A 26,603-nucleotide genomic window follows, 5' to 3' on the forward strand; every position below is an offset into this window, starting at 1 on the left:
AAAAAGCAGAAAAGGTTTAATGAAATTACGCTTAAATGTTTATCATTTAATGGGTTGAGCAGATAAGTTTATCCATTTCAATTGTGGACTTCAAAGACAGGATTCAATCATGATTGGATGTGTGGAGCGTGGAGTGGGCCTACCCAACATATTTTAGTCTCATTCGTGATATAACAAAACAAAATAAAAGCACCCACAACCAGAATAAGCAAAGAAACTTGAAAATACATAAAAAGAATAAAAAAAAGGGAGAGCAAGAAAAACCATGTCCATCTGTGATTCATAGGTTGGTTTGCGCACACAGATAAACCACAAGCTGAAAAACAACAAAAGAAGAGACCGATAACTTCAATCAGTGGGTAACTTCAATGAAGCGTGGGGGCATCGAAAGTGAAAACAAACCCGCATCAGAAAACCTAATTTGCAACAATATTTCATCGTCGTCGTGTCAACAGATAGGTATGAAGAATATATGTGAGCCATGTGAAGTGTCAAAAGGCAGGAATGATCTTCGATCATACTAAAATTGCCTGATCAAGACCCAAGCTACAAAACCAAAAGAGAGAATGAGTTGCAGAGAGAAAGGAATAGATAGTAACCGGGTCATCTTCTTTGTCAGCTGCTCTTACGAGGCTTGCTCTTTCTTCTCGCTCTGCTTCTGCTGCTAGTCTTTTTTGTTGATGACTCCTGCAACATCTCTTGCTTCTGCTCTTCCACTTCACCAGTTCTGGCTTTCTTTGTTTGGTCCACTACTTTAGCTTCTTCTTCTACTGCTTCAGCTTGTTGTATTGGATTCTGTTGCTGCTGCTGCTGCTGCTGCTGCTGTTGTTGTTCCTCTTCTTGCTTTGCTTCGGCTTTTGCTTCAACGATCTTGCGGGGTCGGCCTCTCTTTCTTGGGGTTACTGCTGGAGATTTGGTTTCGTCTCCTGCTTCTGCTGCTGATGATGATGCTTCTGCTATTGCCACCGATAGTTCCTTCGTTTTCTGTGCCTTCCTCTTTCCCATCTTCCCCAAATCAAGAAAACAAAAAGAATAAAAATTCCAGCTACTACTTGAATTTTGGGTCAACCGGTAATACCCAAAACCTTCGATGAAACCTGCAGAACCGACCGAACCCAAAGCCAGATGTTTCCTCTTTCACCAAATCAAAAATGGTTTTGATGATCTTACTTTTCTCAATATAAAGTCTCTCTCTCTCTCATCCAGAAGCTAATAACTGCACAGCAACCACTTCTTTTACTCGCTGAATGAATAGAATAAATAAAAGATCACCATATCGTCTTTGCGTTTTCTTGGTCAAAGGAGAGTGAGACCCGACCCATCAACTTCTCTCTATGTATTGTTTTCTGTATCTCCTGCGCCTTGTCTCCCACGCTCTGTCCCACTCTCTCTCTCTAGTGAACGAAAAGAGATATGTATGCGGAGAAAAAGGAGGAAGAAATGAGGTCGAAAGGGGTCAGCAGAGAAACGAGGGCGGGCGGAGAGCCTAAAAACAAAAGGCGAAGGCGAGGCGAGGTGGCTCAAAAGCTAATGCTGACTGACTAGGGTTATTAACATTACCCCACCAAAGGTCTCACATATATTACCATGTGATATTTCTTTAAATATTATTTCGATACATCATGCTATGGAAAGCTTGTCATACCGACGATTCAACACTTAACGAGATTTTACTGCGAACATCTTATCGAGTGCTCGGACACCTTATAAATCTTATCTATTAAATAAAAACTTTCATTTTTAATATATTGATTATACATAACTTAAAACAAATAATGCATTGAAAATAACAAACCTTCCTAATTATGTAACGAGTGCTTTGGAGACTTTTGTTAAGAAAATCTTTATTCCAATTCACAGGTTTATAACATGGCCACGTGACGCTCAACTTTCTCGTATTAAATGAATGTATTTAGTTCTTCTCATGATAAGCTGAAAAAGAAAAAATCATCTTCACTCAAGAAGAATATGAACAGGTGTAAATTAATGAAAATTTGAAAGTATGAACGAGAAACTAGAACAAAGAGAAAGGAGGCACTCAGATGTAACTTACGGACACCTTCACCAGACTGGCATGCTTGGATAATTAGAAAGAGTTCTTCTTTAAAAGATTATTGGCTGAATCTTGGGCACGCACATTGATATCAAAGTAATAGTATTCGAAGAGCTCCATTGGTCACTTCATCGTCTTATGGTTTGAAATTGGATCCACCCTGTGCGAACAGCTACCCCTGTTGCTTGATGAGTCCCTTTTCTTTCTGCTTCAAGTGCTCCTTCACTTTTTTCCGAAGTACGACCATCCTATGGACACCTCCTTTGCTTACGATAAAGTCCCCACTTTCTATGTTTATTTGTCATTTTTTTGCTTTCTAGTTGCCAAACCATTCCGACATTCGCTTTTCTAACCACCGTAACAGTTTCCTTTCTAATGCATTCAAGTATATTCCGATCGTGACTCCATGCGTTAATTGAATGAGTAAGTTGGTTTGAAATACATGCAATCACCTCTTTAGGAAATGGGATGAAGGCCCAGAAGGACACCGACCCCTCCTCTATGGCCTTTGCCTTTCATTTGATGAGTTTGGGCAGCAAAGCACTTGATAAGGACAGATTAGCTTTCTATCAATCAGCAAGAAGGATCACCAAATAAAAAGGGAAAAGGTACCAAAAAATCCCTAAACATACCAATTCGGTCTTAAAACTTCTTTATTGCACAAATTCAGTTCTAAACATTTTTACATTGGTACAAATTCAGTTCATCCGGTAATTTTGGCCAGCCGGCTCGAATGTAGATGCCAGCTGTCTAGCCAATGCTAACGTGACAATTTTCAATAATTTTTTTTAAATTTTTTTCTTTTTTTTTTCTTTTTTCTTCTTGGATCTGGCCGACAAGCCTCGCCAAAGGCTTGCCAGCCCTAGGCGAGGCCTAGCAAGGGCTTGCGAAGCCCTCATTCAATGGCCAATGAGCCACCGAAGGCTTACCGACCACCATCGGAGAAGAAGGCCAAGAGAAATAAAAGAAAAAGATAAAGGAAAAAATTAATAAAAAATCGAAAAAATAAAAATTATTTAAAAACTACCACGTCAGCATTCGCTAGCCAACCGTCATTCACGTCAGCGCTGGTTGGTTAAATTTGATAGGATGGACTGAAATAATATTAATGTGAAAAAATTTAGGATTAAATTAGTTTATTAAAGGCTTAGGACTACATTAATATGAATGTCATAAGTTTATGACTTTTTTGAAGTGCAAAGCCATACTACGGAATGAACAAAGGTTCATTCCGGCATTGGGTTTGGGATATTGACGAAGAGCAAATTGGATCAAATCAGTGCCCATCATTCATGCCATTGTCACCACACAATCCCTCTACATATTTGATGAAAGTGAGCTAGATTTTCATATGCTTAATCACCACTGAAGCGAGATGACCAAACACCCAATACACACTCTTCATAATTCCTTTTCTTTTGGGAGCCAAGAGCATGCAATGCAAAATCTAGGGCCACTACCATCAATGATACAGGTCGAGCCTTTCGGCATTCCATTAAGGCCACAGGTCGCATCAGAAAGTTCACTCAACTAAAAGGAGCAACATGGGTCGAGAACAAGTCGATCGAAGTTTGAGCGATGCTCTCTAGAAAAGAAGATACAATCGAGAGGGTCTTAGATCATCTAGACCAATACCATAAGAAGTTGCGTGCGAAAACATTGGACTTCTTTTGTGCAATCCCATTAAAAAGACTTGCGTATGCAATCGTGGAGCGTCGTCAAATGGTGTACAAACAGATGATCACAACCAGACTTTGAAAAAGAAACTTGAACATGAATTGAAGTGACAACTGGGTTTCTACTCGAGCAGTGAATATCATGAGAAAAAGTGAATTTTTGTTAATTTTAACTATAGAGAAAAGCCCGGTTGGCAAATACATTTTGCAGCTGACCATGGACCGACATTAAGGGATCCAAGTGGACTCGAACCACCATCCTCCCAAGCCCAGTGGGCTTGAGCGCTCTTACCATATTTGAGCTTATGGACCCACCACAAGGTAAATTCAAAGCTAAAAGACGGAAAAGGAATTAATCAAAACCACAGAAGAGATGAACAGACGTGCACCTGGAAGAAACGTCGACTTCAGCATCGACTTATCTGGGTAAAAGGAACAATTCGCATGATCTAGTTCTTACTTCACAATAGGATTTCCCATACACAATCCGTTTTCCTATTTTTTTAACGTCAGAAATATAAATAAGCCCGAAGATTATGGACAGGCCGTCAAGAAGTCTCAACATCCACAGAAACTGAGTAATAAACGTGGGAAGGGTGCTCAAAATTGTATTATCGCTACATTTTCATCTCGAGTTAGCATATATATCGTTGTTAATTTTTCACTTGGTGCAACTACTGAAATCAAAGGATAATTTTCTAGAAAATTAAAATTATTCATGACTTGATACGGAACACGCTCAAAACAGTAACGCAGTAAAATTGTTGAATTCACAAATACTGCCCATAGAAATGGATCGCACTCTCACAACTTTTCAAAGACATCCAATTTTTTTTCTATAAATCGAAAAGAGCAAAATTATATGCAATTAATTTTTAAATGCCAAAGATTTCCAAATGAAAATGGAAAAATATCTACAAGAATCACTCCGGTATCTGGTAACCCACTCGTCAAGCTCAATGCAACTCGATTGTAAGGTTAGCCAGCTAGCAGACAACAAAATAATCAGAGGCACAAAAAGGAAAACTATTATCCCTTTTCAAGGGCATGATTCTAGATTTTAAGCTCACCGGTCAATGACTACTCCATGCATCGGCTCCCAATACGTGAGCCCACTCCATATAAGCTGCTGGGATGGAGTGGCCTCAACTTCACCTGGTCCATAGGAGTATTTTTCCAGTAACTGACGGGGCACAAGAGGAAAAGAAACCTACGAACATCCTGCTGTCCGCTATTTCCGCGCATCTCTTAATTAACTCAAACTTGGAATTTTCCAAATTATGTTGGAAGCCAACAGATCTTGCTTCTCAAGCTCCCTCCACAAATCATGGCAACGGCTTGGCATATCCTTTAAAGAAATTGGGCGCAGTGAGATTGTGCAACAATCAACCAGATTCTGACAATACCATATCTACTACATCCATGCATTACTCGTTGAAAAGCACAAATAGATAACATTGGCAGTAAGGACCATAACTAAGAAAGAACATTGATTTGACAGGCAGTGAAAGACGAGGGAATTTCAGTGACTTAGTGGCAGAGTCCTCAGTACTCATAAAGAATATACCTTCCCAAGAAATCGACAACAATGAAGGCAGTACAGCTACTCAGTTCCTTGACAAGCACACTATCTGCACTTAAAAGCAGATTCTTCCACTTGTTTATGGATAGGAAGGAAACATGTTCATCAGTTTTCTACCAATGAGTCAGCATGCATACAATTGAGTTGTCTTTGATAACGGTAGATTCCCTCAGGAGTTCACCAATAAGAGCCAAACGAGGGATAGAGTTACCAAGACAAACCAGCAGCAGGGAGGATCCATGTCTACACAAGACAACACTCCGAATGGCACCAAGCTTAGCTCTCTACCAAATCACACAACTTTATTAGACACGATTAATCAATATATAAGATCCCAGTTACCTGTGAACATTCGATAAAATGAACCGTATGAACAATAAAAACCTAGGATGAACAAGGTTATGCCACTCAAAACATAAAACATATGTTGAGCTTAAAAGCACTGGACGCAGCTTAGACTGAATTCCACCCAAGTGACTCATTTTAAAGCACAAGGGAAACCAACAGAAAAAGAAAACCCACATGTAACATGGTTGGCACAAGCTTCCACCAAGCTGCCTAAACTCTTCTGGAGTCCATTTTCGAGCAACAGATACATCGGGTTCAACCATAGTAGTACAAAAATGAGGTGAAAAGACCACATTGAATCTTGAATATAGACTGAGTTGACTAAATCTAAATCCGGTGCTGCTACCCATGGGAAGGACAAGCCCGGGCCATTCGCTAGCTGAATCTTCGAAGTCCTAAATCTGGTCCAGTCTGACTCTTAGTAGTTCATCTCAAAAAGGCTTGACAATTCAGGCTTGCCATGTTCTCGTAATTTGGCATCATACCACCACTTTAACACCTTCACGAGATAAGTGCTCCTCCATCCAGATGCTAGAACAGCCAAAAACTAGCAGGGAGATGGCTCCATTTACATAAAGAACATACTTAATGCACACCACGCTTAGTACATGAGAATACAAGGGAATGGTCATACCACTAATAGAACACTCCTAAATTCTAACTGCTCCAAAAGCACATCCACTTCAGGCTACAAATAATTTCTCTACTACATACATAGCAAAATGCATATCTTACTTCAGCTATCTTGCCCAGAATTTCCATTCCCATTGCTTCATAAATAAGAATACAGCAAAATGACCGGAGGACAAAACAAATGTCCGTTCTCGTCAATCATGGATCACTTCCCTCAGAGATACACATTGGTTCAACTTGAGAATCTAATAATCAGCTTCACAGGAAGCAACTTGCAATTGAGTGTCTTAGAAAATATATTCATCAACCATATATTTACACAAAGTGCATTTATCTGGCCCACTTTACTTGCATTACTACCTTAGCTTGAAAAATATTAGATAAGAAGCCACTGGATATATTTATTCTAAAACAATTGCATAAAGTGTTCATGAAATCACAATTAATATTGGTTACCATTCATAGAGATAGAGAGGATAGGAAATTTCTCTAACTAATAATAGCAAATCCATAAAAGTATGTAGCATGCCAATCTTTGTAATGATTCCTTTTCCTGTACCCATTTTTGAAGAGAAATTAGCTGTTCACCATCAGCAATACAAAGCTGTAAAGGGATACATAAAACCTGTGATGATATCAAATGCAGCGATGTCATGCTGATGATTAATTCAGTAAAGGCATAGTATACAAAATTGGCAGTGATATATATTTATTAGTTGAGAAGTGATTAAGTACCTCCAATATGTATTATAGGAACAATTTCCATGGCATTACAAGAGGATATCTTCTTCTTCATGTTTTTTTTCTTCATTCAGAGAAACCAGCCATGTCGAACCATTTTCTCTTAGAGAGAGACAGAGACAGAGACAGAGAGGCAGGGAGAGAGAGAAGGGAGAGCCGAGCCAAAAAACTAAAGCCCGTCTGATCTCCCCCCAACTACTAAAAAAGAACATCTCATTAGGGTTGTTTTGACCTGCCATGCAAGCGCACCTGTCATGACAAAGGTCCTTAACTATGACTTTTTTTTACATCCCACGATTACTTCCTCTCACATCCTTCTTGATAGCCATACAGATTCCTTCTCACATATGCTTACCATGCTTACCTCTTTCAAAGATGATGGAGAACATGAAACTAAACAGCAGGTCATATCCCCAGCTGCTAGATAGAATTTTAGAAGAACCTGTACAGCTGCATCTAAATGTTTCTCTGCCCTCTGAAAACACTTTAGCAATGACCATCCAGGATTATTTTATCCAAACAGAACAAAGGGGACTTCTGCTGACGAACCAGAATTCTAATGATACAAGATCGATCAAGGGACCAGCACTTCACCTGTCAAAACAACGAAAGAGCAATGTCAAAACCTCAATATGTACATTTACATAAAGGTTTAAGGGGAACAAAAAGTAATACCTATTATTCCAAACTCTCTTCTTGCAGATCATGTGCAAACATGACCTTTGCCACGAAAGAAGGACAAGCAGATCTCTCAAAGAAGTTCCAGATTACTCTCGCAGATGTCTGATGAAGAAACTGAAAACTTAAGGCAAAATCATATCTACACGAACTTACTTTACTGGGACTATACAAAGGAGCCCATCATCGATAGCCCTCTCAGGGCATGTCCATTTATGTGAGCCACAGGATTAGTATTAAAAAATATTGCCTAATAAAATTTTTATGATGGTGGACAGCGATCATTGGCTGTGGTGAGCATTAGCCATTAATTACGATGAGATTGCTTGAGAACAGCAATGAACAGGTAAATTCCAAGATTTACCATTGCGAATATCTGTTAAGAACGTCAAGCCTTCCACTCTTATCCACGTTCATGGACTAAAATAAATACTGATAAGAGTGCCAGTTTGCAAGCAATCCAGTAAAATTGAATGGCCGCAATTGACCATATACAGCGTCAGGCCTGGTGCTGTTTTCCATGTTGATGAACTAAAATATATACGGACAATAACAGTTTGGCCCACCCAAATTAACTGGCGGTACTCGACACCAGTGAATGGAAAGTAGATATAGTATGAACTTTTTTTTAAAAAGTATAATATAGTATAAACTCAGAAGGCGAAGTTATGGTAGAATGGATCAAGCAGGGTAGTTGTACCTTTGGGTTGAATACCACTGAATAGAAAGTAAATATAGTATAATTTTTTTTTGAACGTATAACATGGTATAAACTCAGAAGGCGAAGTTATGGTAGAATGGATCAAGCGGGGTAGTTGTACCTTCGGGTTGAATATCATCGAGGACTTCCTCCAGCATAAGCCGTGTGTCGTATTTCGAGGTCATCGTGTCAGAACTTGATTGCCTTCCGATTAATGAAACAATTGGTTTCTTGCGAGATATCAGCAACTGAGAGAGACAGAGACAGAGACAGAGAAACAGAGGGACAGAGACGACACCGCGCCAAGGGGGAAGAGCCGGGCTAAAGAAAACCCAGTACCATCTCCCCCCGACACAACCAAAAAAACAAAATTTTATTGGGGTTTTTGACCCGCCATGAAAGCGCACCTGTCATGGCAAAGGTCGACGACAGTCGCACATTCTTATTCCAGCATCTCATCATCCTTTTCCTCTCACGACCCCCTTTTCAAAATCTCACCACTTGTATCCCCCCCTGTTAAACGGGTGGGTCGGGTCGGGTTTGGGTCGGGTCATAAATGGTCCGACCCAAATCGACCCATTTAACCCGTTTACGACTCATTTATTACAATGCAAAAATTTTGACTCATACCCGACTCGACCCGCACCCGACCCATACCCGATCCATTTAACGAAACCTAAAAAAGTTTATATATATATTTTTAAAATGATATTGCTAAAATGGTTTTATACAACATAAATTTAATAGATAATTTTTATAATTTTTAAAATAATTATTTTAAAAAAATCAAATTTTAATTATTTTTTGTTTTTTTAAAAATTAATTTTTTTTTTTTTTAAAAATAATTTTTATTTTTATTTTTATTTTTTTAAAAATAATTTTTAATTATTTTTATTTTTATTTTTAAGAATATAATATAATATTTCTTTTTCTTTTTCTTTTTTATTTTTATTTTTCTTCTTCTTCTTCGGTCGGTAGTCGGCCACAAGCAAGCCTCGAGCTCGAGCTCGCCCCTCGCCCCGACGGCGAGTTCGAGTCTCGCCGGATCGGCGAGGCTCGAGCCTCCGCCTCGTGAGATCCGCGAGCTCGAGCTCGCCCGACGCCGCTCGCCGCGAGCGAGCTCGAGGCTCGCCGGTCGCCGGCCATCGCCGTGCGACCAGGAGGAAGAAGAAAGAAAAAAATAAGAAGAAGGAAAAATAAAAAATAAAAAAAATAATTATAATTATAATTATAATTTCGATTTTTATAAAAAAAAATTGTAAAGTCAAAAAGAGGAGAGAGATGATGGGGTTTTAAATGAAAATAAATAGGTTTATTTTTAATGGGTTGATAAATGGGTCAACTCTTTAACCCATTTAAAACTCATATATCTTAATCTTAACCCATTAAAACTCATTATGGGTGCTTTATGAAAGAAAGCTTGACCCATTAATGACCCATTTAACCATAAATGGGTCTATAAATGGGTTGTGCAACCCATTTAACACCTCTAATTCCCCCACACAACCAATCATTCCTATTTTCATAAATAATGAAAAGCTACTGACCAGCAGATAATCGTGTATCAAACAGTCAAAGCCACCATGCCATCATCTCGCGAGTCCTTCTTTGTATGGGAATACAAATACACCGGCTCTGATGATCGCCATCCACACGTAAAATATGAAATGACCTCCTCAATCCGTCTGGCCACCAACATCGAACTGATAGTCCGCTGCAACACGACCTCAGCGAGGAACACGCGATCTGCCGCATCTGAACAGCATGATTGCAACGAAAGTCGTTACATATGCTTCAAAACGAAAACAGGAAAACTAAGAGCTTCTTCGCTATATATGTACCTGCAGGCTAAACTCTCGGCTTTCGTGCGCGGCGATGAATCTGCGGCAGAAGAACACCAGAGACAGATATCTCGAAATACCGCCCGAATCACAAAACCCGATGCTTGATCGATCTGCTCCGAAAATCGAAAAATCGATGATGCAAGAGGAACAGATCTAACGCAGAGAGAGAGAGAGAGAGAGAGAGTCTTCATCAATCATACAGGAGAAGCGAAAAAAGGAGCTTTACCGAAGAATCTACGCAGAACCGCGGCAAAGCTATGCGCGATCGGCAGATCGCGGGCGGATCTACGAGAATCCACGGCTCAATCGATCGGACACGTTGACCAAGAGAACAGATCGAAGAGAAGGTTCTAGGGATTCGTGCCACGTGACGAAGTTATCCACCACGTTTGCGCGAGTTGGCGTCCGTGGCGTGGCATGGCAGGCGTGGAATAAAAGTCAAGGATTTGCCCTGTTTGGAAACGCGAACTTACGTGCCCTTATGACCGACGAGATTTTCCAAGTAGCACGCGTAACTTTACATTTTTAAATGACAAAAAAACCACCAAAAATTCCAAATTTTATGTGAAATAACAAATTTACCCCAATTTTTTTTTTTCATAACATAAAAAATTCTGAACTTATATTGACACATTTATTCTAAACTATAGGACATATTCGTCTTTTACTTTTTTAATTTTTTTTCTTTTTGTTTTCTTCTTCTCTTTTCTCTCTGTCGAATTTGGTGAGGGCTGTCCACGCCTGGGCTAGTTTCCCTCTGTCATGGCTAGTGGAGGGAAGAGAGAAGAAGAAAAAAGGGAAAAAAAAAAGAAAAGGAAAAGGAAAAAGATAAAATAAAAAAGACGAAAATGCCATTGGTCATAGAGTTTGGGGTAAATGTGTTACGATTATCAAAATTTGGGTTTTTCATGTCACAAAAAAAAAAGTTTGAGATAAATTTGTTACTTTGGACAAAGTTTAGGATTTTTTGTGATTTTTTCCTTTTTAAATTTAACCGCTGAGACGCTGACGTAACATCCTAATTCAGTTTGGATGGCCACGATCGAATATTCCTTTCTAAATTTTTTTCTTTATGTTTCCTTTCTATTTTTTGTCTCTAGCAATCTAGGCTTCCTCTATCTCTTTTTTTTTTCAACTTCTGTATCAAGTAAGGGGATTGGCTCCCAAGCGACTTATTCCCACCAACAAACCTTGTTCTCATCCCATGTTCAAGATTGGGAAACTCCTATTAGGTTTTGAAATTGACAAAACTTTCCTATTCTTGTTCTTATTCTGAATAATACTAAACTTTTGTGCTATATCGTGGAATGTTGTCAAAATCTATTTTACTCCATAAGTCTTTCCCACTTTGACAAGATCTAGATTGAACTCAAGTCAAGAATGAAGATATAATTAGACTCAGGATTATTGATATTTCGACAAGTATTCAGTACGTACTAGGGGTGAGCATGGTCCGGGTTGGTCCGGGCCACCCCCTAACCCTAGGACCAACCCGTACAGTGTCGGTCCTCAATTTTTAGGACCGAGGACCGACCCTATTGAGCCTGGGACCAAGGACCGGACCGACCCAATGGGTTCGGTCCGGTTCCAGGGTCAACCCGGGACCGATCGATAATTTTTTTCATCTTTTTTTTTTTCATACACCTTAAAAAAGTAAGCTTACAAAAAAGTATCTCAGTGTATGAAATCGACAATGTGGCATATAAGACAAAAAAAAGTATCTCAATAATTTTTTTTCGTCTTGTATATACATAACTAGATCTAATGAATTTTTTCATCATGCATATACATAACTAGATCAAACACAAAGCTTCCCGGGTTCTTCTCCAACGGTAGATAAGCCACTAGGACAAGGAAAAACAGGCCTAACTCTACGGTCTATCTAAATGCCCGCATTCCAAAATTGCAAGAGCCAAAGTGATTTGAATAGAATATACATTATACGAGAAAAGGTATTAGTTTTATAGATAGATTATTCACCGGAGGGGGAGAACCCATTTTCGCATTGCAAGATCTACAACGCTCCTTGGACAGTACAACGGTGTCTCGGATGTCGCCGATAAAGCCTCGGCACTAGTCACGGGACATCTTTTCTGCGACAACTATAGCCTTGTCCGGCTGCTCCTGTGTTAAATCTTCCTTTTCCTTCGCAGCTACTTCAAGATTTGCTCCCGAATATTGTCGATGGTAACGCGAGAACCACGACAGATATGAACGCTATCAAGAGACCAATACCAAACTGTCAAGTTAAGTAGACACGATGCTCTAAACAAGTTTAGTCGTCAACAGCTACTTCACAAAAGTCTACACCACGTCTTAAATTTCAGAGACTCGTCTTTTTAAGTTCACCTGTGAGCAAGTGAGTTTTTATAGTCATCAGGTTCTAGAAGGCCATGATTGCTGATGCGGCCACGATTTTCTTGTGGGAGCAAGCACCCCAAGCTTCAAAACCCACCATTTGGAGCACTCAACTATACAAACCGAGGTATGCTTAGTCTATAAGCATAAGCAGGTAACATTTATATACGTTATCAGCAAACGTATGTACCTTTTTGGCTTATCCGAGCTGAATAGCGCAAGTATAGTTTCGGGGCGGTGAAGCTGACAAAGAACCCTGCTCAAAGTCAAAAGAATAAGGCATTAATATTCATTGCAAAACAGGTTCTGACTTTGGTGCAGTACAATTATGAGCTTGCTCTCACTAACCAATTGCGCATAGCCTCTGAAGCGTGATGAGATGGCCATATTCAGCTCCAAGAAGGAGAAACGGAGCTACCTAATCAGGAAAAAAACAAAAAAGTCGATCAAGGATGAACGACCTAAGCAATATGCATATAAGGATTGAACATGAATACTAGCCCACCACCACGACGTACTTTTAGGGTCATGGATGGCTCTCCAGAGAAAAGCTCTCAGCGTCTTTGAAATTGCGAGATTAGCAGCAGGAAGTATTAATCTAGCCACTCTCAAGATGTCATCTTCTTTTAACTGGATGTCACGCCTCTTCTCAATATTCTTCCTGCATTAGCACTGCACCTTAGCTCACAATTTTATCCAAATGGAGAAACAGAGCAAACGCTAGGTTGAGACTATACCTTTGACAGATGGAATTGGAGAAGAAAGATAACCCCAACAAGAGAAGCCCCAGTTGGCAAATTGCAGAGAAAATGCGGATAACATAGGCCATCACGAAGATAATCGGATATCACCCTTCACCAGGTGCTCTTGCAATCAAAAACCCATGTAGACATAAGCCAAACAAACAAAAAATGACTTCATCACACCTGAAGCTGATTCCTTGAGCAAAGCAAGAAGACAAGAAGCAGAGAGACCCTACACCAAACCAGAGTGTCGATTTCGCGACATCTCTCCACAATATCAAATCAGTAATCCCTGTCCAATTCGGTCCAGATTCCCATTGTCCCTCGGTAAAATCAGTTCCTTCACAAAAAGCAAATCGAACATCCAACTCGCAAGATTAGGAACATCCATCAAGAATGCGGCATATGCAACTAAACTATAAATACCATTACTATTAGTGCTATTGATAGAACATCTCACCATATATATTCATTCAATGTGCAAGCTCTCTTTATTGATGGTAATCTCCTTGGTAAGACAATCCATATCTAAAAAAAAGAATTCATTCATTAGATCTACAAACGAATTAACAAGAAAAAAGAAATATGCATAATTTAAGCTTACCCAATTCAAACTTTTCAGCATTTTCAATACACTCTTCAATATTAATAGGCACACGAGCAGCTCTCAACCAGTCTTGAGTACAAATTAAAGCTTCCACTACTCTAGGAGTCAAAGAACTTCGAAAACCATCAAGCACACGGCCCGAAGTACTAAAAGCCGACTCTGAAGCAACAGTAGTTACAGGAATAGGCAAAACATCTCGAGCTATCAAAGATAAGATTTTATATTTTGAACCAGTACTCTTCCACCACATCAAAATGTCAAGATCAAGAATATCTTCAGCTTCCTCTTCAAGATACCGTTCAAGCTCCGATTTGTTGTCATCGCGCCCCTTTTTCTTTTGGTGGAAAAAGTTTTTTCGCCAAGCTTTGACGTTAACCTCATCACTCTCATCATTTCCATCGATATTGGAAGCACTGCTACTATCAACAGGTATAGATTGACCACCCAAATATTGATGACCATGACTAGAAAAAGATTGCTCATAAAATGCATATAAACGCTCCAGCACATACTTCACCTTATCATGCATTTCTTCAATTTTTGCTTCATCATCATAAATTTGCTCAAAACAGAACTTCACATATTGCAACTTTTTTGTAGGATCTAATGCCACTGCAATTAAAACCATCATGTTTACTTTATCTAAACTCCCATAGTATTTATCAAACTTCCCTTCATCTTCACACCCATAGCTCTAAGCTTGGGATCCAAAGCATTACTTGCATCTTTCAAATATTTATATAAAAAGCTATCCCCTCAAAATAATCATTCGAAGTGGTATATAAACTCCCTGACATTTGATTGGTAGCATCATAAAACTGCTTCAGAAATTTGGAAAGAATAGTGGCATTTTCCCAATCTTCATTTTTAGGAGGATCATTGCTAAGCTCAGATTGGAAAGACAAATCATCTTCCGCCATCCTTTCAAAAGCTTTTCTGAATTTTATGGCCGTGTGTAACATGAGATAAGTTGAATTCCATCTAGTGGCAACATCTAAACATACCGAACCCTTATGAGTGATTCTTTCAACCTCAATGCAAGATTGGAAAGCTTTAGCTCTCATGGGAGAACTCCTCACATATCTAACAATGTTTCGGATGCGTGCAATAGAATCACGTACCTCAGACAAGCCATCTTTTACAATCAAGTTCAATATATGAGCAGTGCACCTCATGTGTAAAGCCTCACCAGCTAAGACCAATGACCCATCTCTTGAAAATTTATCTTTCAAATAATCAATGGCAACATCATTCGCACTAGCATTATCCACTGTGATTGTAGACACATTTCTTTCTATTCCCCATTCATAGATGCATTTTTCAAGTATTTTCCCAATCTCCCTGCCCTTGTGACTGTGTATCACCATAAAATTGATGATCCTTTTGTGTAATTTCCAGTCTTCATCAATGAAATGTGCAGTAAGACATAAATAGTTCAGATTTTGAAAGAAGTCCATGTATCGGTCGTGAGTGCAACCCTTGATCTAAGCTTACCAAAGAAAGCCTTCAAAGAACTTTTTTTCATTCATATACAACTTGATGCAATCTCTAGCTACCGTAAATCGTGACAAATGTGTGAAAGAGGTTGTATCTCAGTAACAAAATCACGAAATCCAGCACGCTCAACCAAAGAAAATGGTTGTTCATCAACGATGATCATCCGAGCAAGCATGTACCTAGACCGGTCTTGATCAAATTTCCATGTTGTTAAGATATTACCACTATCATTACCAGTACCAGTATCTCCCCTTGCCTTGCCAAGCACATTTGCATCACGTGGTGCAAACAATTTTTGCCTCTTATCTATATTGGGAGGATACTTATTGCACTTCTTTAAATGCTTCAACATCGTTGAAGTACCATTGTTAACAGTATATGAATACTCCTTTCCACAATGAATGCACTTTACCATACATGTTTTTTTTGTCTTCTCATCTATGATTCTTGAAAAATTATCCCATGCAATAGATTTATCCATTTTTCTCTTCTTACAAAGAGGAGGATGATTAGTGGATACCTTGGTTGACTCTTTTAAGTTGTCTTCACATCCATGGCTAGACGATTCCATCATAGGACTGATCTCGTAGCATCCCTCCACTTCAGTTGAAATATTATCTAAATCCATCAAGTTCACCTGAATATTTGAGTACCAACACATAAGCTTCAGCGTTGCACTCACTAATGAAACAAAAAATATCAGCTATGGTTTCATTTTTGAGGTGGCAACATCAAATAGCTATTCAGAAACTACATGCAGCAAATAATAGAAAAATGCAACATCAAATAGCTATTTATATGTTGGGTGGTTGAGAACCATGACCGCTACTAGTCTTGACAAGGAAAAGGTTGAGGGGGGAAAAGAAATTTTACTAGGAAAGAAAATGCAGAAGTTAAGTGATAAAGAAAAAGGGATCTTTAGAATGATTTCCCTGAAGAGAAGGAAAATTGACAAACTTGGGATCTACATAAAGTTATTCATGTTAGGTAAGGTTGTACCACTTTTCAAGGGTGTGATTCATTCAAATTAGTAGTAGAATAGCACATCAGAACATTGTGATAGGCACTTCACTAGATCCGAATATTTGCCAACATGAGGCATTGAGCAGAATTTATGAAGGCCTAAACATAGTAAGAGGAGCTAAAGTAATCAACAAAATCATAAATTGAGGTCAAAAGAGCAAAAAGGACACAAAGCCCAAAAAGAAAAAGTGGGCACTTCGGTCTGAAATTTAATTATTATTCAGATTAAACTATAGCTACGTAGCATCCATAGTTACTTGATAATGATGAGTTCATAAAGTTTAGAGAGTTTGCCGGTGCATGTCTATAATAAAGTGATTTTTACCTTGCCACACGACTCCCAAGTCAAGTGAATTTGGCTTGATTCTTGTGCCAAATTAAGTCAATTCTTTGGGAAAGTCATTAGCACTACAATGATGGAGCCTGCAACCAATAGAAAAAGCCAATTTCTTAGAAAATCCATAGGACAATTTGAACCCATACTTGCAGGAAATTCTTATTTCATCCCAAAATGCTACAATTTTTTTTAGCATTACCAATCGTATGCTCATTGTCAAATTGAGTGGCCTTGCTTCAGTTGCTAAGCCGATGAGCCCGCTCTTTTAAATCAGGAAATACACAAAAGAGACAGCCAAGAAGTTGATCCTCTTGTGATATACGCACAACTTCAAATTATTTTTCCTGACTTTGATTGATCATGTCTCCCACGGTATACAATCGTGAACTTAGCTCAAAGATTGGTCTCCAAAATGCTTACGCGCTACTATGATTGGGTCAGCAAACAGAGAGTAGAGGGCATGACAACTGACGAGAGGCAGACAGTCTAGGCAAGTCCCCCTGTTGTAAGTGAGAAACTTAAAAAACAAACAGAAAAATGTGTTCCCGAGTGAGTAATTAAAACAGATAAAAATGCCAAGGAATGTACCTCCATTAAGAGCCAACCTATTGATCAGCAAAGTAATTCAATTGCTGCGCTGGAAAAGACAACGAAAATTACATCATATGGGCCTGACTACGATGAAGTTGATTGTTCTTCTCAAGACGTCTAGCATTGGGAATGTTTGACAGTGGCATTCTTGTTCACCCATCATCAAATGCTTTTCAGAAAATCCTTTGCGGAGCAAAGGAGAAGATACTTCAGGTAGCTTTCATACACTTGCAGCCATGTTCCTCAGTCAGCAAGCCGTCCCTCTGTTATTTGCATTGTAAGAAGCAGAGCAAATAAACCAAATATGTAATCGACTTGTGGTGATAATCTGAGTACACAGCTCAACCCAAATATTCTCCACCACTGATTCAAATACCATCCACTTCAAGGTATGCCTCTTCTTTGAAATATCTATGGTGAATAGGACATTGTAAGGATCAGATTGTGAAAAAGAAAGTGTATAACAGAAAACTAGGATCTCTCTCTCAAAGCACATACACATCATAGAGACTAATACCCAGCCAAACCGGTCACGTACACGAAGCAAACATGGAAAAAAAAATCAACACAAATCAAGAGCATACATGAGGTTGAAGATCTCAAAAGAAGCACAAAGTAGAACTCACTAGCCAAGTTGTGTTCGGAAAGCAAGGGCGAGCCGAGTATTAGGGTTTCTAATTAGGGCTTCTTCTTTTTCCTTCTGATTTACTCGGCGATAAGCGAGGCGATCGGCACGAGTGGCAAGCGGCAAGTGCGAGCATCGAGTGGGGCGAGCGTCGACTGGCGAGCGGCAAGAGTTGAGCGAGGCTAGCGGCGAGCAGCGAGCGTTAAGCAAGGCTAGCGGTGAGTGGTGAGTGGTGAGGGTTGAGAGGGGCCAGCAACAACAGCAAAGGGCGAGAAGCAAGCGACGCGCGGCGCGAGCGGCGAGCGGCGCGAGCGGTGAGCGGCGCGAGTGGCACGGGCAACCAGAGGCGAGCGGCGCGGGCAACCAGAGGCGAGCAAGGATGTCGCTACTTTTGATTTTGGCAAATTTGAAGAACAAAGAAGAAAAAAATGGAAGAGAACATACCCACGAGGAGATTAACGGCGTAGACTTTGCAGCGTTTTGGACGTTGCAAGTCCGTAACTGTGAAGACTCCATGGTCTTCACGGTGAAGAACACTCTGGAATCTGGATTGTGGACTTTGGAGTTTGGACTGTGGAGGAGAGGACGCCGTGAAGACTTTGTGGCGTAAACGTCACACTTTTGGATGCCGTTAGTGCTTTGGATGCCGTTAGTGCGTGACAGTGAGCTGAGGAGTCAATTTTAACATAATTTTAATTAAGTTTGACCATTTGAATATATAAAAGAATAATTCCTTACCCAAAAAAAAATAAAAAAATTATAAATAATATAATATAAATAATATACAGGGTTGGTCGGGTTGGACCGACCCAAAACTCTTAGGACCGAGGACCAACCGCGCACAGTGTTGGTCCTGAAATTTCAGGACCAAGGACCGACCCAGTCCTCTTGGGAACCGGACCAGGACCGGCAGGGTTGGGCCGGTCCAGGGTCGGTCCAGGGTCGACCCTAAACCGCTGCTCACCCCTAGTACGTACGAGATTTATCCTTAATATTTGGCTTTCTGGCAAAGAATCTCACTTACCTTTTATAAATATATTGATGGAATCAATCACGAATTGATAAAATCAATCTCGAAAATAAGTTCCTTTCCAAGAAGCATCTACTTATGGAAACCTAGATTCTAATTGTATGGGCGACGAGAATCATTGGATTTTTATCTCAATCTTCAAACGGCCACAAGATTTCCTTAATTGATCTTATTTAACGGATTGATTGGAAGGAATTCCTCTAGAGAATGCCAACAGTTAGAAAGACGTAGATAAGTATTTAAGAAGGTCATTCAATCCATTTGGGGTAAAGCATGAAAATTGAAATTCCAAAGTTTGAGGCATTTCCAATCACTTGTTCTTCATCAACAGTGCTTACAAATTGTATTCAAGAGAGAAAAACACAAGATGAGTGAATTAGTGGGAGAAAAAGAAATCATTCACTGAGTGTTCGTACTCAAATCGTCATATTTCTTTGTCCTTAGTGAATTCCAGCTAGAAGGCTGTTAACGTGGGAGAGTGGATGTATGCTTGATCTAAGCCAAACCACTATAAATCTCGTGTTCAATTTTCTCTTTCCTTAACTCTTTTGATTTGTTTGTCACAATCTTTTTCTGAATTCTGCGAATTTCTAAGCCATCTAAATTGAGTTTGAGTGTGAACTTACTTCAGAAGTCTGGTGTCACTTTTAATCAAACTTTGCTTGCAAAATAACTTATTATGCATTTCTTTGCTTAATTTGTTTTTTACACCTATTCACCCCCCTCTAGGTGGTAGTACTAGCATTTTAAATTGGAATCAAAGCTGCGGTGTTTGTCTTATTGAAGTGTTTTTACTTCTGAACTAAAGATATTGTATGGCTAGTATCTTGGCACCAGGGCTGATTGAAGGACAAAACAATACCATGTCACCCTACTTTGATGAAAAATAGTATAATGTGTGGAAGAATAAAATGAAGGCGTTTCTAAGATCTAGAGATCCTCTGGAATGGGATGTTATGGAAAGATGAATCAACCCAAAGGCAACATCAACTTCAGACAAGGGTAAATCAGTGATAAATAAAGATGCTAAGGATTCCAATCAAGTAGATATTACCAAGAGACATGCTCTTAATGCTAAAGTTATTTATTCTTTATATCGTGCTTTATCGCTTGCTGAATATAACATAATTTATTCATGTGAAATAGCTAAAGAAGTCTGGGGTAGGCTTTATGTCACTTATGAAGAAACAGATCGTGTAAATGAGACACAAACATCTTACTTGGTCAATATGAGTCCTTCAGAATGAAGTTTGGAGAGTCTATTGGAGATATGTTCATTCGCTTTACGGAAATTGTAAATGAATTGGCATATCAAGGTCAACCAATTTTTGCTCCAATTAAGGTCAACAAACTACTGCGAGGACTTTCAAATGGCTAGAACCATGTGAATACTTCAATTAGTGAGACACAAAGGATCATGCCTCTTCTGGTTGACGAGCTGATAAACACTCTTTAGTCGTATGAAGTGGAACAGATCAATGATGAAGATGATTCAAAAGGTAAGAAGTCACTTGCATTCAAGTCTAATGCTGATTCCAATGATACAGATATAGTCAATGACATGGATGACGAGGAACTAGCCTTTATGATAAAGAAATTCAGAAAACTAAATAGGAAATGAAAGAAAATTGAACTGGAAGAAGCAAAGCAAGAAAAATTCCCTTAAGAGATCAATGGAAGATGTTGAAACAAGTAAGGATGTAATATGCTTTGAGTGCAAGAAGAATGTACACATCAAGCCTAACTGTCCCTTACTGAAAAAGAAGAAAGCAAAGTATGAGAAGTACAAGAAAGCTCTTAAAGCAAAAATCTGGAGTGACATAGAATGTGAGGAAAACGAAGAGAAATTTGCAAATATTTGTCTGATGGTTTGTTCAAAATCAAACTTAGAGTCAAACTCAAACTCAAACACAGATTCAAAATCTAACAAGGAAATCAAGGTCATTGTTAAAAGGAAAATCAAATGGTACTTAGACAGTGGCTATTCTAAGCATATGATTGGAGATTCAAGCAATTTTGCAAAGTTAGAAAAATAAAAATGAGGAAATGTCTCTTTTGGTGGGAATAACAAAGGAAAAATGATTGGATATGAAATAGTGAAGATTGGAAGTTTAATCATCGACAATGTTTCAATTGTAAAATGTTTGAATTACAATCTTCTAAGCATAAGCCAGTTATATAACATAGGATTCCGAATCAATTTTCAAGAAGATGTTTGTTCTAGAGTTAGTTGAGATTTATCTCAATCCTTTACTGGGCGAAAACATTACAATATTTATCTTCTGGACATAAGTCCAAAGAGCTCTCAATGTCTTATTTCAATTCAAGATGAAGCATATCTCTAGCATCAAAAGCTTGGACATGTGAATATGAAACATATTGCTAAACTTTATTCTAAGAAGCTAGTATGAGGTCTTCCCAAAATGGTGTACTAAAAGTTTGAGTTGTGTACTCCATGTATCTTGGGAAAATAAGTTAAAAGCTCTTTTAAATCTATAAATCAAGTTTCTACCAATCATGTCTTGCAACTTTTTCATATGGATCATTTTGGACCAACAAGAACACAGAGTATTGGTGGAAAGAAATTCCGTTTGGTAGTTGTGGATGATTATTCACAATTCACTTAGGTTTTCTTCTTAGTAAATAAGTCCGAAACTTTCTCTTACTTTTAAAAAATTGCTAAGAAAGTTTAGAACGAGAAATGTTGTGTTATTTCAAGCATAAAGACTGATCATGGGGGAGAATTTAAAAATTAAGACTTTGCAAGTTTTTGTGACGAGAATGGTCTTCAACATATTTTCTCCTCTCCATATACCTCAAAACAAATAGAGTTGTAAAAAGAAAAAATAAATTGTTACAAGAGATGGCCATAACTCTACTAATAAAAAGTAAAATATCTTCTCGTTTTTTGGCAAAAACAGTTTCTACTGCATGTTATATAATTAATAGGGTATTTTTAAGGCACGTCCTAGATAAGACTCCCTATGAAGTATATAAAGGGAATAAGCCAAAAATCTCTTATTTTCATGTGCTTGGTTGCAAGTGTTTTATCTTGAAGAATGCAAATGATCGGTCTAGAAAATTTGAAGAAAGATTGGATGAAGGAATATTTCTTGGTTACTTCACTTCAAGCAAAGCTTATAGGGTCTTCAACAATAATACTAAGACTGTCGAAGAATTTATGAATATTAGATTTCAGGAAGCACAAATCAAGTCATCTCAAAGAACTCATTATTGGCAATATAGAAAAAGGAATCCGCACCAGATCCAAAGTAAAAGAAGATTTTAGTGCATTAGCACTTATTTCAGAAATAGAACCAAAAGGAGTAGAAGAAGCACTATTTGACGAAAGCTAGATAGAAGCAATGCAAGAAGAATTCAGACAATTTAGTATCAATAATGTCTGGAGCTAGTTCCAAAACCAAAAGGGAAATTTATGATTGAAACGAAGTGGGTGTTCAGAAACAAAATGGATGTAAAGGGCAAAGTAACCAGGAAAAAATGATACACACAAGAAGAAGGAATAGACTATAATGAGACTCATGCACCTATAGCTAGGTTAGAAGCCATTAGATTACTGCTTGCATATGCATATTTTCATGATTTCGGGTTATTCTAGATAGGTGTCAAAAAGTGCTTTCCTAAGTGGATTTATACAATAAGAAGTCTATGTGGAACAATCACCAGGATTTGAAGATCCTAGAAAACCAAACTTTGTCTATAGACTGAAGAAGGAGTTGTATAGTTTGAAACAGACACCTCGAGCTTGGTATGAGATATTGAGTAAATTCTTGATAAGCAATGGTTTTAAGAAAAGAATGGTTGATACAACCTTGTTTATAAAAAAGGAAGATAAAGATTTTCTACTTGTTCAAATATATGAAGATGATAATCTTTGGATCTTCTAATGAAAATTTGTGCAAGAAATTCTCAAAGTCTATAACTTGCTTTTTGGGTTTGTTAGTCAAACAACCAAAGAAAGGAACATTCATCTATCAAGAGAAATATGCCAAAAACGTTATCAAGAAGTTCGGGATGGAAAACTACAAGAAGACTGAGACTCCCATATCCAGTTTTAAAGTTGACCAAAAGATATACAATAGCATGATTGGTTCTCTTTTTTATCTCACTGCCTCTCAACTTGATATTCTATTCAATGTGTGCATGTGCACTAGATTCCAAGCTGACCTAGGATCTCATCTTAGTGCTATCAAACATATTATCAAATATATTGTGACTTATCCGAAGTTAGGTTTGTGGTATCCATAAGAATAAGACTTTATTTTACTTGGTTATTCTGATGTCGATCTGGCTGGTTGTAAAGTTGATAGGAAAAGTACTTTAGGAATATGTCAACTATTAAGACAAATGTTAGTGTCTTGGTTCTCAAAGAAGCATAACACTATGGCACTCTCAACAGCAGAAACAAAATATGTTGCTCTTGAAAGTTGTTGTTCACAGATTCTCTAAATCAGGCAACAACTAAGGGATTTAGGAATAAAAGAACCATGCACAGAAATCAGATGTGGCAACATAAATGCGATGAATCTTATCAAAAATCCTATTTTTCATTTAAGGGCAAAGCATATCGAAATTCGCCATCACTTATTAAAAGACCATGTGCAAAATGGCGAAATCAATATTTAATTCATTAACTCAAAGAATTAACTAGCAGATATCTTCACCAAGCCACTAGAGCAAGGCTTATTCGAGTCCAATTGTGAAAAGCTAAATATCACCCTGGCATCTGACTAAAGTCTGTGTATGAGCAGACTCACCAAATCAACATATAGAAAATACATCCTTCTGAAAGCCTTCTAGACTTAGGTAGTTTTATATTAAATTTTGGCACGTAAGTTTCTTTCTTATTGGACATGTACGTTTATTCTCAATTTATTACTTGCCTTTTATATTTTTGGAAATTGTAATATCCCCACTGATTTTTTAGAATTTATTTCGAAAATTATTGATAGTTAATTTTTTTGAATTTTTAAAAAGGGAAGTTTCTTTTTATGACGGTTCGGTTGTCATACTTCGTTTTCTTCGTTTTCTTTAAAACCTTAAAAATTTTCTTCCCGATAAACCAAACTGTCTTCAAACCCTAACTCTCGAACCCTCGTCTCTCTTGATCTTCTCTCAAATCTTCTGTAAAATTTCTCACCCATTCTCACACAAACCTGTCGTCGAAGTCCTCTAAGTCTACTTCGATGTCATATCAAAGGAAATCCTCTCGTATTCTCGTATTGCTAGTCGCAAGCCTCGGATTGTCTCTGAAGGTCCGATGCATTTTGATCTCATTGGAGACGATTTGCCTCGCAGCTCTCCTCATTGTTCAACATAAGAGGAAGTTACTCAAGAAGCAACTCCTATTTCGGTAAGAAGGCTTGAGGTACTTCTTAAGCATTATAAATTTTTGAAATTGGGAGGAAATCCTATGGATTTCACAAGTTCTTTTTTGAAAGAAAATGATTATGGAAATGAAACCTTGTTTTTGAGAGCCATAGAGAAGTTAGGATTGGTAGAGGCTGGAACTATGGAAAAGGAATTTTCGAACTTTCCTGCTGATCCTCGCTTTGGGACGAAGGGTCAGACCAAGAACAAATAGAAGATGATGATGAGATGGTTTTCAAGAATTTTCAACCAAAAATTGCTGCTGCTAATGAAATCGCTAGAGAAAAGACAAAGTTGTTTCATTTAAAAGATCATAAGAAAGTTTTCTCTCAAATGCTGAACAAATGGGTCATCAACCCTCACACCATGGACTTTGACTTTCTGGGTTCAATCAAGGTGAACTTGAGAGAAAGTTTGCCAAACTTTAGATGGAAGAAGTTATGTGTGGAGACGTCAGAAGCTTACCCCAAATTGGCGGCATACTTTTTATTCCAACCTATTTATCTTGGATCCAACTCATATGCAATTTACTTTGTGTGATAGAGTGTTTGATGTTAAAGTTAATTTGTTGGCTGACGTTCTAGGGGTAGAAAGGAGTGGATTTCTGCCCATTAATGTGTCTAACGAGCATGTCACTAAGTTTTTGGTAAGGGACATGATTCCTAAGGGGAGTATTACTTACTCTTGGATGTCTGTTTCTAATATCTTGCTGCTTCAAAGACCGATGTTTCTAGATTCGAAATAAAGATGATGTGGGCCATCTGTAATGGTGTTGCCTTCTCACTCCCTCACACAATCATACTGCACTTGTACAGAACAATTATGAAAGGGACATGACAACTACCATACATTGCATTGGTAACCGGACTCTTGAAACACTTTCAGATTCAACCGCCATCCTAGCTTTGCTCTAGAACCATTACTCCCATGCAAAATGATTTTAAAGATGCAATTGAAGGATCTTTCTAGAGCCTCAACCCTTTTGAAGAAAGAATATGTTAGCAAAGTAAAGCCAGGATCTACTACTGAGAAGAAACGCAAAGGGAAAAAAGCGTTGTCTCAAAAACACCAAAAAGGAAATGACCAATTCTTCTCCAAGATGAAGAAGAGGAAGATGATGATGATGAGACCATCTCTGCTATTGCCTTGCATGATCTTCAAGGTTTTGCTGATTCCGAGGAAGAAGAAGAGGATGAAAGTGAAAAAGAACCAGAAGAAGAGAGTGTTGGTGAAGAAACTAAAGTAAAAGAGAGTGAGGATGATGACTCAAAAGGGGATGCCAATGTGAACAAGGAACATGATGAGACTGACAAGGAAGGAGAAGATACAAGGGAAATTGATGCTCCATATGATGAGGAGATGGGAACTAGTAAACAAACCCGTGCAGGAAAAGAAAAGGTTCAAGAAGGAGAAGTTACTTCTCAAATTTTAGGCACCAAGACAAGAGAAGTAGGTGATAAAACTCCTCTTACTGAACCAACTGCTAGTGATGGCATCAATTGATCTCCTCCAAACGCTGAAGATATTTTTGCATCTCATTATCTTGAAGTCTGACCTAAGGGTCTATACAAAGAAGCAAATGTTCAAGGGGAGCAAAGAACTTCACATGTTCAAGTCGATGTTCCTTCACTTTTGGATACTCCACCAGAACAATTCGCTGAAGCTAGTGCCCAAACAAAACCAAAATCAAACTATCCTCGAATAGTAGAACTCTTCTTGGAGATTAAGGCACAACAATATGCAATGGAGTTTGAAATCCAAATGTCGCATGCTGCTTTTTGGTACTACCTCATAGTCTCTTATAGGCAAGGTACAATCTCTTAATAATCAAGTCCAGACCTTGAATCAGCAGGCTTCGCAGAATCTAGCAAAAGTGGAGACTGTTTACCATCAGTGCCTGACTAAGCTTGAGGAGACCATGCAAACCTTGGAGGATTTCCAACTTGTTTGTGTTCTCAAACAATCCTGATCTTTTTTTTTACCCAACTTCTTTTTATGCTTAACTGGTTTTATCTTTTTGCTGCTGACAAAAAGGGAGAGAGACTATGCAGATTGAATTTTATCCTTGACTTGTGATTGTATTTGATTTTTCTTGGTTGGTGTGTTTTGCATACTGTTAATTGATGTGTTTTATGGATGCCATGTG

The 26,603-nt window shown here is 38.4% G+C and overlaps 2 protein-coding genes and 4 long non-coding RNA genes across 8 annotated transcripts; 1 reads left to right on the top strand and 5 right to left on the bottom strand.

Moving 5' to 3' along the window:
- Positions 1-251: 251 nt before the first annotated feature.
- LOC120294719 (ataxin-8-like) lies at positions 252-1,407 on the bottom strand. Its single transcript, XM_039315157.1, has 2 exons — positions 1,273-1,407; positions 252-1,005 (listed from the first exon to the last, which is right to left on the bottom strand). Exons 1-2 carry the CDS (start codon positions 1,273-1,275, stop codon positions 616-618), a joined length of 393 nt encoding a protein of 130 aa, XP_039171091.1. The 5' UTR covers positions 1,276-1,407; the 3' UTR covers positions 252-615.
- Positions 1,408-4,578: 3,171 nt separating this feature from the next.
- LOC104449028 lies at positions 4,579-9,164 on the bottom strand. 3 transcript variants are annotated; one of them, XR_005552148.1, is made up of 4 exons: positions 8,533-9,164; positions 7,709-7,816; positions 5,297-7,627; positions 4,579-5,077 (listed from the first exon to the last, which is right to left on the bottom strand). It is a non-coding gene; the product is annotated as an uncharacterized LOC104449028 (long non-coding RNA). The 3 variants fall into 3 exon arrangements; XR_005552149.1 differs by having other exon boundaries at positions 4,579-5,595; positions 5,834-7,627; positions 8,533-9,163; XR_005552147.1 differs by having other exon boundaries at positions 4,664-7,627; positions 8,533-9,154.
- Positions 9,165-9,654: 490 nt separating this feature from the next.
- On the bottom strand, positions 9,655-10,662 carry LOC108960607. The gene is made up of 3 exons (XR_001988550.2): positions 10,482-10,662; positions 10,253-10,365; positions 9,655-10,166 (listed from the first exon to the last, which is right to left on the bottom strand). It is a non-coding gene; the product is annotated as an uncharacterized LOC108960607 (long non-coding RNA).
- A 2,035-nt stretch (positions 10,663-12,697) lies between these two features.
- Positions 12,698-13,264, bottom strand: LOC120294579. The gene is made up of 4 exons (XR_005551780.1): positions 13,132-13,264; positions 12,962-13,031; positions 12,804-12,869; positions 12,698-12,726 (listed from the first exon to the last, which is right to left on the bottom strand). It is a non-coding gene; the product is annotated as an uncharacterized LOC120294579 (long non-coding RNA).
- Positions 13,265-17,089: 3,825 nt separating this feature from the next.
- Positions 17,090-18,074, bottom strand: LOC120294615. Its single transcript, XR_005551854.1, has 3 exons — positions 18,038-18,074; positions 17,409-17,594; positions 17,090-17,320 (listed from the first exon to the last, which is right to left on the bottom strand). It is a non-coding gene; the product is annotated as an uncharacterized LOC120294615 (long non-coding RNA).
- Positions 18,075-20,739: 2,665 nt separating this feature from the next.
- LOC104451729 (histone chaperone cia1-like) lies at positions 20,740-25,960 on the top strand. The gene is made up of 2 exons (XM_039314484.1): positions 20,740-20,893; positions 25,620-25,960. The coding sequence occupies exons 1-2, from the start codon at positions 20,740-20,742 to the stop codon at positions 25,958-25,960; spliced, it is 495 nt and encodes a 164-aa protein (XP_039170418.1).
- The last annotated feature ends 643 nt before the right edge of the window (positions 25,961-26,603 follow it).

The sequence above is a fragment of the Eucalyptus grandis genome, chromosome 6, assembly GCF_016545825.1.
Source record: "Eucalyptus grandis isolate ANBG69807.140 chromosome 6, ASM1654582v1, whole genome shotgun sequence".
Taxonomy (NCBI): Eukaryota; Viridiplantae; Streptophyta; class Magnoliopsida; order Myrtales; family Myrtaceae; genus Eucalyptus; species Eucalyptus grandis.